At 55.6% G+C, this 11,771-nt stretch overlaps 2 protein-coding genes across 2 annotated transcripts; one reads left to right on the top strand and one right to left on the bottom strand.

Annotated features, from left to right (window-relative positions):
* Window positions 1-24: 24 nt before the first annotated feature.
* LOC311218779 (G protein-activated inward rectifier potassium channel 4-like) lies at window positions 25-2,155 on the bottom strand (the record flags this gene model as incomplete). The annotated part of the gene is made up of 3 exons (XM_084301632.1): window positions 25-284; window positions 553-1,789; window positions 1,934-2,155. 3 exons carry the CDS (start codon window positions 2,153-2,155, stop codon window positions 25-27), a joined length of 1,719 nt encoding a protein of 572 aa, XP_084157758.1.
* A 5,560-nt stretch (window positions 2,156-7,715) lies between these two features.
* CLDN25 (claudin 25) lies at window positions 7,716-8,408 on the top strand (the record flags this gene model as incomplete). Its single annotated transcript, XM_084301694.1, has 1 exon — window positions 7,716-8,408. The coding sequence occupies one exon, from the start codon at window positions 7,716-7,718 to the stop codon at window positions 8,406-8,408; it is 693 nt and encodes a 230-aa protein (XP_084157820.1).
* Between the last annotated feature and the right edge of the window lie 3,363 nt (window positions 8,409-11,771).

Raw genomic sequence — 11,771 nt, forward strand, 5'->3', positions numbered from 1 at the left:
CCGCCCCACAGCCCCCGGGGTCGCTCAGAGGGGTGGTGGGGTCCAGCCCAGGCCGGGCACAGGCGCGGGTACGGGCACGTTCACGTCACGGCCCCGGCGCTGCAGCTCCGCCATCTCCTGCATCTCCTTGGCGCTGGCCGCCGGGGTCTGCACCTCGAAGGTGAGCTCGAAGCGGCTGTAGTCCACGCGGAAGGCGCCCTTCTCCAGCCACATGCAGGGCTCGAAGCGGTACCCCCACAGGATCTCGTCCTCGGTGTACGAGGTGCGGGCCTGGCACGTCATCCCTGCGGGGCACAGCCCAAAGGAGGCTCGGATGCGCCCCCGAGGGCTGCAACGCCGCAGGATGCACGTCCCTGCACCCACACCCTCAGTGATGTGCTCACAGTGAAGCAAGATGGGGAAAGCAGCGCCCAGGCCCTCCAGAAGTGCCCGGAGATGGGCTCCTGCAGCCCCCCGTGGTCCCCACCCCTTGCGCCCGCTTCCCCCTGAGCTCTGCCTGTGGCACCGGGCACCAGGCCGGTGGATGGAACCACCCCAAGCCCTGTCACTCACCCGTGGCCTCCACGATGCCCTCGAGGATGATGATGATCTCAAACTGCTCCCTCCTCAGCGACTCCGCCGACATGTCCCAGAAGGGGCTGCGCTGGTTGATAACGTGGCAGATGATCTGGGGCTCCACCAGGAACAGCCTGTCCTCCCCTGTGTCGTAGCCCAGGTTCAGCTCCGACTGCTCCAAGGGGATGAACTCCCCTTCTTTGGTCTGCCTGGATTTGATCAGTTTGGCTCTTATTTTTGCGTCCACCATGTGGCTCTCCCGCAGGTCCCCGATGCGGAACATCAGGCAGAGCTTCTCGTCTCGGTGGGAGATGACGCAGTTTTTGCTGAAGATTAAGGTCTGGGCACGCTTCTTGGGCCTGGAGATCTTGACGAACATGCAGCCCACCATCAGGGCATCGATCATGGACCCAATGATGGACTGTGCCATCAGCAGGATGACGCCCTCGGCACAGTTGGCTGTCACGATCCTGGAGCCGTAGCCAATGGTCCTCTGACTTTCCACAGAGAAGAGTAAGGCAGATATGAAATTGTCCACGTTCTCGATGCACGCCTTCCACTCTGGATCACCGATGTGGTCGATGTCGCCCCTTAGCCACGCGTCGAAGAAATAGATGGTGCCAAAGGCAACCCAGGTGACAATATAGCACATCATGAACACGAAGAGGAACCAGCGGTACTTGAGGTCCACGATAGTGGTGAAAATGTCTGAGAGGAACCTCTTCTTCTCCTGGATGTTGCCCAGGTTCACCTGGCACTTGCCTACTTTGGTGACGTAGCGCTGCCTCTGCTGCTTGCTTGCCAGGCTGAGCGGCCGCTCGTCCTCCATCAGCTTGCAGCGCCGCGTCTGCAGCCTCTCCGCGGAGGGGATGGAGACGATGCTCCGGGTGGGCGTTTTGCTCTGCATGGGGCTGGGGATGGTGGGCACGCTGCGCGTGTGCCGCGGGTACCAGCGGCAGGAGACGTCCCGTGGCATGGGCAGCGGGTCATGGCGCGACGTGCGGCGGTGCTTGGGCAGGTCGCCGGTGCTGATGGAGATGCTGGGCCAGCGCCTGGCGGGCACCATGTCCTCCGAGTCTGCTCGTCTCTGAAGCGGAGCTGTCTCACCAGGGATGTCAGTGCTGTAGGGCGGGTGGAGATCATTTGGGACTAGGGCCCTTTTCTCAGCAGCGTTGGTGGCCTCTTGCTGTTGGCCGTCATCCGCCAGGAGCACAGGGGTGGCTGGGCCTTCGGGCTGCAAGGGGAAAGGGGCCAGTCCACATTAAACCACCCTCTTCATCCTCTGCGCTCCAAGCACTGAGCCTGACGTGCCTGGGACACTCTGCACTGCATACAGGACAGCGGGGACCTGCAGGCAGCGGGTGCTTTGCAGCCCTACCTTCTGGGGGAAGGTGCCGTAGCGGCTGGTGTCGGTGGGCGGCCGCGGCAGGTAGGCCAGCATGTGCCTGGCCGTGGGCGCCTGCGCGGGTGGGATGGAGTTCCTGCGGCCCCGGGACTCCTCGCGGAGCAGCCAGCAGCCACCCACGCCGTTGTGGGTGCAGAGGCTGCGCTCCCACTGCGGCTCCGTGCCGCTGCCGGCGGCGGTCAGCACGGCGGCCATGGCACGGGGCGCTGCGGGAACAGAAGGGCAGCGTCAGCTGGGGTGGGGGGTGCACAGGCAGCAGGCTGGGCAGGGGGGGCAAAATTTGGGGTTAAACACCGGTGGGTCCTGCCATCCTGCCAGCAGCCTCCCAGGGCTGTAGCAGGTGAGGGATGTTCACGCGATCACCACGAGGGGACAGCCCCACGCAGGGCTGGTGGCGTGGCACAAATCCTGCAGGCTGCAGCCCGTGGGCCTGGGGCGAGAGCCCTGTCTGCAAAGAGCTCCGGGGAACTCCCAGGGGAAGCAGGTCGTTAATCCCGGTCCTGCCTGCACCGTAATCCTGTTAGCTGCATTTCCGCAGCGGCTTCGGCACGGTCCTGCTGCCACTGAGCTGCGGGTGCCCGGCTGCGGTGGGGATGCCCCTCTCCGTGCGGGTATCCTGCAGCTGGCAGAGTGGCACGGCTGCTGCGTGCTTGCACCGCGGTGCCTTATGCTTGGAGCAGCTTTTGTGGCTGGAAGAGGATTGAGCACACCCCGAGGGCAGCTGCTGGGGGCCCAGGCTCTGGGAACCCCATCTCCTGCTGGGGCCCCCACCCAGGTGATGGAGCTGAGCTGGACCGGGGGAGGCAGCAGATGGCTAAGCCAATTACCTGCCCTAATTGCATTGCACCACGCGGGGATGGAGGTGGCTCCTTGCTCTGAGGCCACTTGAGCAGCCCCAGCAGCAGGCGCGTTCCTGGTGGTTACCTACAGCGTGGTTCCAGGCCCTGGGAAGTTGCTGCGAGGCCGTTCAGTGACAAAATTTGGGATCGGGAAGGAGCTGGGGACAGGAGCAGGGAGGTGGTGCGGGGTACCTGACCGATGGAGCCCCCTCCCCGTCAGCAGGCTGCAGCCTCGCGGTGCTCACAGCAGAACCTGCCCCAGCTCAGCTCCAGCTGCTTTTCCCCCCAGGGGACGGGCCAGGGGCCCTGCTGCCTCATCCAGCATCCTCTGCCTCGGCCGCTTGGTCCTCGCGTGGGCGATCCGGTCGTCTGTCAAGCAGGACTGGGGCTCAGACGCTCGGGTCTTGCAGCAGCTGGGTAGAGAAGTTGCAAACAAAGAAATTCTGCAGCAGAGCGATCCTGCTGCAGGCCGTACACACTCCGGGCAGTCCCCAACCTCCATACAGAAACCCCATCCCGGCGGTCCTTGCCGGGCAGCCACGTGCAGTGGGTGAGCTGCACACCCCACGGCTTCACCGCTCCCCACCCGTGTCCGCTGTGGGGGAGCCAGAAGCCCTGTGAGCAGAGGAATATTTACAACAAACACGGGTAAAGAGGAGGGGAAGTGAAAAACAATTATGATTCTGCATACGTCCCCGCTGCGCTGGGCTGCAACAATTGGGCTAACAAGCTTTGAGGTGAGCGCTTTCTCTCAGGAATAATCATCTGCCTTAATTATTTTCTTCCTCGGGGCAGCAGTGGCCAGCTGAGAGCTGACATCTGGCCCCTGGGTGCCCTTGGTGTGGGGCTGGGATCAGTTCCTCTGCTCTTCTGCCTTCCTCTGCAGCAGGAAAAGCAGGAGCTGCAGCTGCAGGAGCCTACAGGTTTGAAGAGCACAGCTCCCACAGGCACAGTGGCAGCAGACCTGTAGCAAGACACTTTATAAAGTCAGGAAATTCGGAAAATATTAAACTCCTTTATTTTTGAGACATTTCCCCTTGATGTGCTACAGCAAACACTCCTGCCAATTCATTATGTTTAGAGATTTTTTTCCCAAACCAAACGTAATTCCTTTAACAGCCACCACATGAGACAGGGCATGAATTTTGCGTGCCCAGAGCCGCGGCTCAGCACTGGAGCAAGAGCTGATGCTGCGCAGGTAGGGATGGACACGCGTGCAGCTCTCAAATCCCAAAAGCTGGGAAGAAGAGGGGTTAACACAGCACCGCTCCGTGCCTCTTGCCCCGCAGCCCTCCTGCCTCCTCACCTCGGCCATCCCAGCCCTATGTCCTGCAGGAGGTCACGTTCCTGGAAATCCTGGCAGCGAGGCAGGGTTGCTCTGACCCATGAGGCCAGGAGCCCTGCGCTGCCAGGGCACTGGGTTCTGTGCACCCTTTGAGCATCACCCGCTTTGAGAAGCGCTCACAGAGTCCTCGGGTGCCGTGCTCTGGCTCTTGCTGTGTCTCTGCCCTGCCACCTCCTGCCACCATCCCACAGCTGCTGCCCCAGCCCGCACACCACAGACGCACACCCCAGCTTGCAAACACTCAGCAATGCCCAGGACAAACCAAAAGAGAGGGATGGCCTTGCAGACACTCTCAGCATCGCGCTCCCACCCCGTCCCTTCCCCTCTCCTCCTCGGGACAGTGGCTGGGAGCCCCCTGCTCACGCAGACCTGCAGCCCCCGGTGCACCTACCGCATCTCCAGGCACCGTGCCCGCCGGGCAGGAGCGGGCATGGCCGGCAAACCTCAGCCTCTGCCCACACCTACAGCTCCTTTCAGGCCACCCCAGCGCTGTCCCGTCTGCCCTCAGGCATCTTCCAACCGGTTCTGGAGGAAAATCCTCTCCTGGCTGTGCCGCACAGCTTATGGGAGGGAAGGGGAGCTTGGCGGCGTCCTCCAATCCTGCTCCACGAGAAGAAGGTCACCCATTAATCTCCCTCAATGACAGGCAGAAATACCTCAAGTTGATTTAATCGGGAGGGCTGGGGCAAGAAGCAGATGCACTGCGGCGGGCTCGGGGGGCTGGCAGCGGGGCAGGGCCTTCCCTTTGGCCCCTGCCACAACCTCCCAGCATGGAGCAGGGCTGGGTTTTGGGCCAGAAGCACCAGCTCGTGACCTCTGCTCTCCGTGACGAGCGAGGTGCAGGGGCAGAGGGGTCCAAAACCTGGGGCTGGAGGCAAGGAGAAGCCACGGCCCCTTCCCTCGTGAGGTGCCCCACGCCCAGGGGATGGAGCCCTGAGGAGCGCGGCCCCACACAGCACCACCTCCTGACCTCCAGGACGGGGATAACGCGCCCGGAGGGCTCATCCCTCACAGAGGATACCCCCGTGGTGTATTTCAAGTTGGTTAAAAATAGCAGAGGCAGCACAGAGGTTATAAATAACCACTCAGCCCCAGCCTCACGCGTCTCAGCGTCACCGATATAGCCAGGTTAAGACTCCACAACTTGCACTGGGAGTTAACCGTGACTGCAGGCCTCAGCTCACCCCACCTCACACAGGCAGCAGCTCCGGCCCTGCCTGGGGAGGTAGCGAGGGACGGCCAGGCCGAACATGTCCCCTGTCCCCTGTCCCCATCCCCTGTCCCCTGCGTGACTGGCGGTGGCCTGCACAGCAGGGCTCCGGGGCAAATACCGGCCCCAGACATTGCCTGGAGGCAGCCTGCAACCGGCAGGACCGCGGGGATGTGGCCAGAGCCAGTGTCTGTGGGCAGGTCCTGGCTTACAGGGGGGTTTGGGACATCCAAATTTCCCGTGCACTTCAGCAAGGGGTCGGGAAGGGGGGCGAGAGGTGGGCAGAAAGCGTGACATGGTACGGAGGAGGCTGCCGAGCAGCCCTCAGTCAGCACCAAGCACTGGAAAGCAGGATGTGTACCCAAGAGCTGAAGCCACCCGGCCCTAGAGCAAACAGCTTCTGGTGACCCTGTGTTATTTTTTTTGAACAGTCTCCCCTCTTTCACCTGGGTTGTGTTCCAGGAAATTGGCAGAGGCTCGGGGCCAGAGGGAGGCAGGTCCTATGGCCACGGCCTCTGCTGGGGGGTACGGGGCCAGAGCCCCTCGTGTCCCAGCTGCACAGGCACAGTGCCCAGCCCTGGGCTCCTGGCCCCAGCAGCACTGACCCTGCTGCTGTGATGAGGAAGGAACAGTAATTTACCAGCCTTGCCCCCTGATATCCTTCTTGGTAACAAAGAGGACAGATGAATGAGAGATTAGTCAACTAATCTCCCAATGAAGATGAATCTGAAAGCTGGACCTTGTATCCCATTTGTGGGGCTGGGCACGCAGGAACAGATGGGAAGTGAGTGTCAACAGAAAATTAGGATTTTCCTTATGAAGTGGTCTCTCCATTTTACTTTTTCCCTATCTTTTTTTTTTTTTTTTTTACAGCAAGGTCTTTTCTCTCAGTCACAACAGGTCCTCTTCTTCCAAAGTGACATCTCAGCCCTACCTCTGTGTCCCAGCTCCCCTGGCACTTCACTGCTGATAACCCCAGTGACCGGACAACGCTGCTCTGAGGACAAATGTTTGCAAAGCACTTTCTGAGGATGCGAAGCACCGCAGCGAGGGTAAAGTTCAGTCCTGGTGCAGCACAGAGACTTCCAGGACCAACACCTCTGCCTCCCAGAGCGAGGCAGGACGTCACCGTGCTCAGCTCATGCTGTGATGTGTGGGTCCCACAGCACCTGCGTGACGCGGGGCTGCTCAGCCCAGCTCCCCGATCACCCCCATTGGGTCAGAGCTGCCTCTTCCCCCAGCAGTTCATAAGACTTCATTGCTGCTTGTTTGTGAAGTCACTATTCAAAGAAAACACACTCAAGCCAAAGCAATGCCATCATTACCTGGCTCACTGTGGAAGTGCTTCCCAGTTGGGAGCCTTCCACCTGTGCGCTGAGCAAACAGGCAGCAGCGTCCTCTGCTCCTCCGGCAGAGCTGCGGCCTCTGTGGAAGTCCCAGTCCTCCACTGAGCTCCCGGGCAGCTCTCAAGACCTCCCTGGGCATTTATTTAAGGACAGCAGGAGGGTTGATGACTTAAATCTTCTCGAGAGAGCTCTATGCAGCAGTTGCCAGGAGGGGAGAGGTGCTTTCCTCCAGGCACCCCGTCCCCTGCAGCAGCCGCCAGCTCCTCTCCCCTCCCAGCCAGGGCCGGAGCTGCTGCTTGCCGGGAGCTGCTCTCTGCCAAGACTCTCACTTCAGGGTTCCTGAGGCTCAGAGGATTTGCATGCTTTTACTTAACCCTCCTGTGGATGGGCAGCACGGCAAGGCAGGACCACGGCAGCCCGTGAGCCAGGTTTGCCCTGAAGCAGCACTGTCCACACGCAGAGATACAAACCACCTTCCCTGGGGACACCTGGGGATGGCCTCTCCGAAGAAGCTGCCAGCCCAGAGCATCCACCCCTGGCCTGTCCCCAGCGGTGCAGGGACTGGACATCAGAACAAGCAGGGAGCAGGGCTGCACGAGCACCAAGTGCTGCGTGAGCACCGGTGAGGGGAAAGTGGGGGGAGAGGGAAAGGAGCATGGGGTCGGTGCTTGGCTTTCCAGAACAGCTTTGCTCCCTGTTGGTTACCCAGTTTTTCCTGCCTAGCCAGCAGTGCCTTCTTTTAACGCAACAAAACCAACAAGACACAAAAAATGATTGTGGCCACACCCAGGAATTAGAGGTATAAGCTTGAATTTCCCCCTATGCGACTCCGCTGAACGCCAGAAGCAAATAGCAGCGCTCCGGCTGTGGCTTTCAATGGAAACGGTGCATTCATGGAAACCCACACCATAAATGCACAGCTCCAAAAGTGTTAATACCAAAAGCTTCTGCTCACCTAAGCTTATCTCAGCCTCACCAGCGGAGCCGGCGCACAGCTTACAGACGCAGCGTGAGCATGGCGTGGAGCTGCAACACAAAGGTCCAACTGGGGGCAATGTTTCTCGCGCTCTTCGGGTGGGTCTCGTCCTGTGTCACCACTTTCGTGCCACTCTGGAAGAACCTCAACTTGGACTTAAACGAGCTGGAGATCTGGACCATGGGGCTCTGGCAGGTCTGCATAGTCCAGGAGGAGGGAGCGACAGAGTGCAAAGCCCACGACTCCTTCCTCGCTCTGCCGCTGGAGCTGCGTGTGTCCCGAATCCTCATGTGCCTCTCCAATGGGCTGGGGCTTCTCGGATTCCTCCTCGCCAGTTTGGGCTTGGACTGCTGGAAAGCATGCGAAGGAAAACCTGATCTAAAGAAGTGGCTCCTGCTTGCTGGAGGAGCGGCTTTCGGCACGTCAGGGATCACCACACTGGCGCCGGTCTCCTGGGTCGCCTATAACACGGTCCTCGAGTTTTGGGACGAAACCATTCCCAACATCGTCCCGCGTTGGGAATTCGGGGAGGCGATGTTCCTGGGGTGGTTTGCTGGATTCTTCCTTGCAGCAGGTGGGTTGCTTCTTATCTACACCACCTGCTTAAACAGGACTGAGACGCCAGCTGTGCCTTCAGCAGTCTGCCTGCAGCGTCCAGCGATGGAAGGTCCAGCTGGGATATCTCCGTGGGGTCACCGCTCACACCCCAAAGCCGCAGACCTGGTAATCTAAGACTTGCAGCACTGTGTCCTGTGCAGCTCCTGGCTGTTCAAATTTCAGACAGTTCTTGCATTTTACAGGATGATTTGCTACTTCCTAAGACAGTGTTGCAGCCTTTTTCCTTCCCATCTCTATCTGTCTGCTTCACTTTTTTCTCCCTTTTTTCAAAACAGCAAAAGCTTTTTCTGCAACACTTGCAAACTAAACCTAGTACTGTAAGCCAAGAAGGCAAACACAGAGCAGTAAAGAGCACTTCATGTTCGTGGTTACATTTGCAGCTTACTCAGTGATTATGTTATTGCTAGCATTCCCTGGAAATCTCCAATAGTCGGAAATGTAATCATTGTAACACCCATGTCCAGGCTGAAAAGCTCATTCCATGAATGTCCATTTCATTTTGATGTATTCAAAATAAATTATTTCAGTCATCACCGGTATGTTTCTGTGCTCTGAAAATATAACTGCATCTTACACAATGCACTGGGAAGGCTGGGGATGAAGGGTCTGATCTTTGAGGAGCAAGGCTGCAGCTTGAATATGTTCACATCTAGAAAAAGCTTAGGTAAAAAAAAAAAAAAAAAAAAAAAAAAGGATAGAAAAAAAAGAATAGAAAAGAAAAAAAGGAGGGAAGGAAAACAAGAATGTGCTGATACAAAAAACTGTGCTCCGAAGGCAGAAAGCCCATGGCACTAACCTGGTCACTAGCCTGATTTTCTTAACCACTGAGATGATGAAGTTACAAATGTGCCACAGGCCTTCATTTAGGGAATTCTATAACTGAGCTGTTTACCTGTGAATAAAAAGGAAAAATGAGAGAGAGAGACCCTATTTTGTGGATCTCTTTAAAGATCTCTTCCGTGTTTTCTTGACTCAGCTATAAAAATAAGGTCTCCTTTATGCCTCTGTGCTACTGGCAATACCACACATCACACTGAATTAACACCAAGAATCTTGACAGCAGGAAACCCACTGTTACAGTGCTATTTAAAAACTGAGTTTACTGCTGGTTTAATCTGTTTACACTAGAAGCCATGGCTGCACGATCAAAAATAAAGGAAGCCCCCAACCAAAAGCAGCATTCTGCTGGGAATCAAAGTTCGCTTTTCTTCAAAAGTCCCGTTTTGAAATTTGCACTTTGCTCTGAGAGTAAAAGAAGTAGCACATGGGGAGAGGGAAAGAAAACAGACTATTCCTAGACGTTTTTCACACTACCTGGACTTAGGTCAAGGCAGAATATTACATCCAGACACAAGAATGTATTTCAAGAAGTTTGAGCTTCCTGATCAGCTGCTGTCTTGGACGCATCCCTGCCACAGCTGGTGCCCCCTGTGTGTGTGAGGAGCTCCCCTGGGGATGTGGGCTGTGCTTCCAGCTCCCACATCTTCACCCGTCTCTCTACATCGTTTGTGGTGATGGGCTTTAGATTCAGCTTTAAATATATTGTCAAATCCTGGACGCTATGCTAAAGAACAACATCATAAAAACACCCCACGATTTGCAAAGAACATCCAAGGACTTGTGAAACTTGTGAAGCACTTTCCCTTTGGACCAGTTCTGTGGTCTTCAATTCTCCATGATTCGTGTGAAAAGCCAGGCGTGCTGCTACCGATGCGATGTGCTGAGGCATCCCTTCCCACAGCTGCGTGGGGAGAGGAGGGACCCAGCACTTCTGTTCATGCCACGTCCTCCGTAATGAAGATCAAGCATGGCCCAACAGAGGGGCCAGAAGGGGAGCATCCTTGGCTGAGAAACGAGCTTTTCAAAGAGTTACACAAACTGTTAGCTGCCCTCTAAAGGTCTGTCAAACCCATAAAGTAAAGAAACTCTATTTTGGCCATAACTCGTCACCCACACCCTTGGGAAATGAAAACATGGGGGAGGGAGAAAGATGACGACAAGACACTGAGCAAAGGTTTCTTCTAGCCTCAGGACACTCCTCCCTGCAGGCACGACCCAAACTATCAGAACTTAACGGGCACCAAACTGCACTCTTGACAAGTCTTCATCAGTGCTTTTTTGAAGCAGGGTTTGGATATCCATTGGGATATGCATTTATTTTTGTGGCAACATGACAGAATAAAATCTCCTGAGTGTATGAATAGCTGGAATCTCCTAATTCAAGACTTCTCTGCCAGACCACATCCTGGTTGCCTGGAAGTCAGAATGCCTTGGAATGACACAACAGCATTGCAAAAGTTATCTTGAAATTATGAGTCACTTACTCTTTGTGCAGAGTGAATGCAGTCATTGACTATGTGGTGTCAAGACCCCAGGCTCTCTGTTTAAAATGCTGAATGCTTTTCACGCATCACAGTCGAACCCCAGACCACGAGAATACTAAGAAATAAAGTGAAGGCCTCATTGTTTCACAACGTCATCTCCATCTCAACAATGAGGAACACGAGGCTGAAAAGGCAGCAGCTCTGCCTCTACGACAGCTCATTGATTTTAACAGCCTTGGCACACTTTTTGCACACAGATAGCTGGAGTTGCTACAGATAAGTGTTTTCATTTTATTCCAAAATAACTGGGAGAAGACGAGAGAAACCAAATCCCAGCCACGTTATTCCTAAATAACATGGAACACAAACTGACAGAGCAGTGGGACCTTGGTGACAATTTCATTCAAACATAGCTCTGCTAATTACAACACATTTTGTAATAGGAAGAAGTCCTACAAAAAATCTGTCTCTAATTTGTCAGAAGAAAACACCCCTGGGCATTTCTCTCTCCTCTTCCTAAGCTGCTGAAAAGAATCTGCATTTTTTTCAGAGCAGTAACAGCAGAAACAGGTAAGGACTCCATTATAGTGTAGAATCATGGTATCAGCTCAATATGCAATTAAATGTTTCAATGCCCCAATTAATAATGAAAATACTCAGATTTTGGCTACAGGAAAACACTGATTTTTAACTCTTCTTTACTGATTCAATATGAATGAATTATTCCTGCTGCTTGCTTGGGAATGGCAGATTCCCTCTTGCACAGAAAAACACGAGTTAATGCAGGATGGCTTGCAATGGAAAAGGACTCTAAACAGATTTTCAGCTCTGAAAAATGAGACTTCAAGAGAAACCACTCGGCGCTGATAACAAACATAGGCATTTTCCCAGCACCGTTTTGCAGGGAAATAAAATAAAAGGAAGGGAGATGCAACTCTCTGGAGCTTAACTCCCACCTGTTTTCTGAGAAAGCCCTGCTCTCCCTGCTGCCAGCCACCCCCCTGGAACCACGTCCTGCTTGGGAGGGACCCCAGCTTTTGCCCCTGCACACCTGCCCCATGGCCCTGGATGTGCCCCACAGACGGGCTGTTATCTCCAGACACAGCAGGGATCCAAGACGCATGTCCTTTAGCCCATTTACAGCATGGCAGAA

This window comes from Netta rufina (assembly GCF_964035555.1).
Source record: "Netta rufina genome assembly, chromosome: 25".
In the NCBI taxonomy this organism is placed as follows: Eukaryota; Metazoa; Chordata; class Aves; order Anseriformes; family Anatidae; genus Netta; species Netta rufina.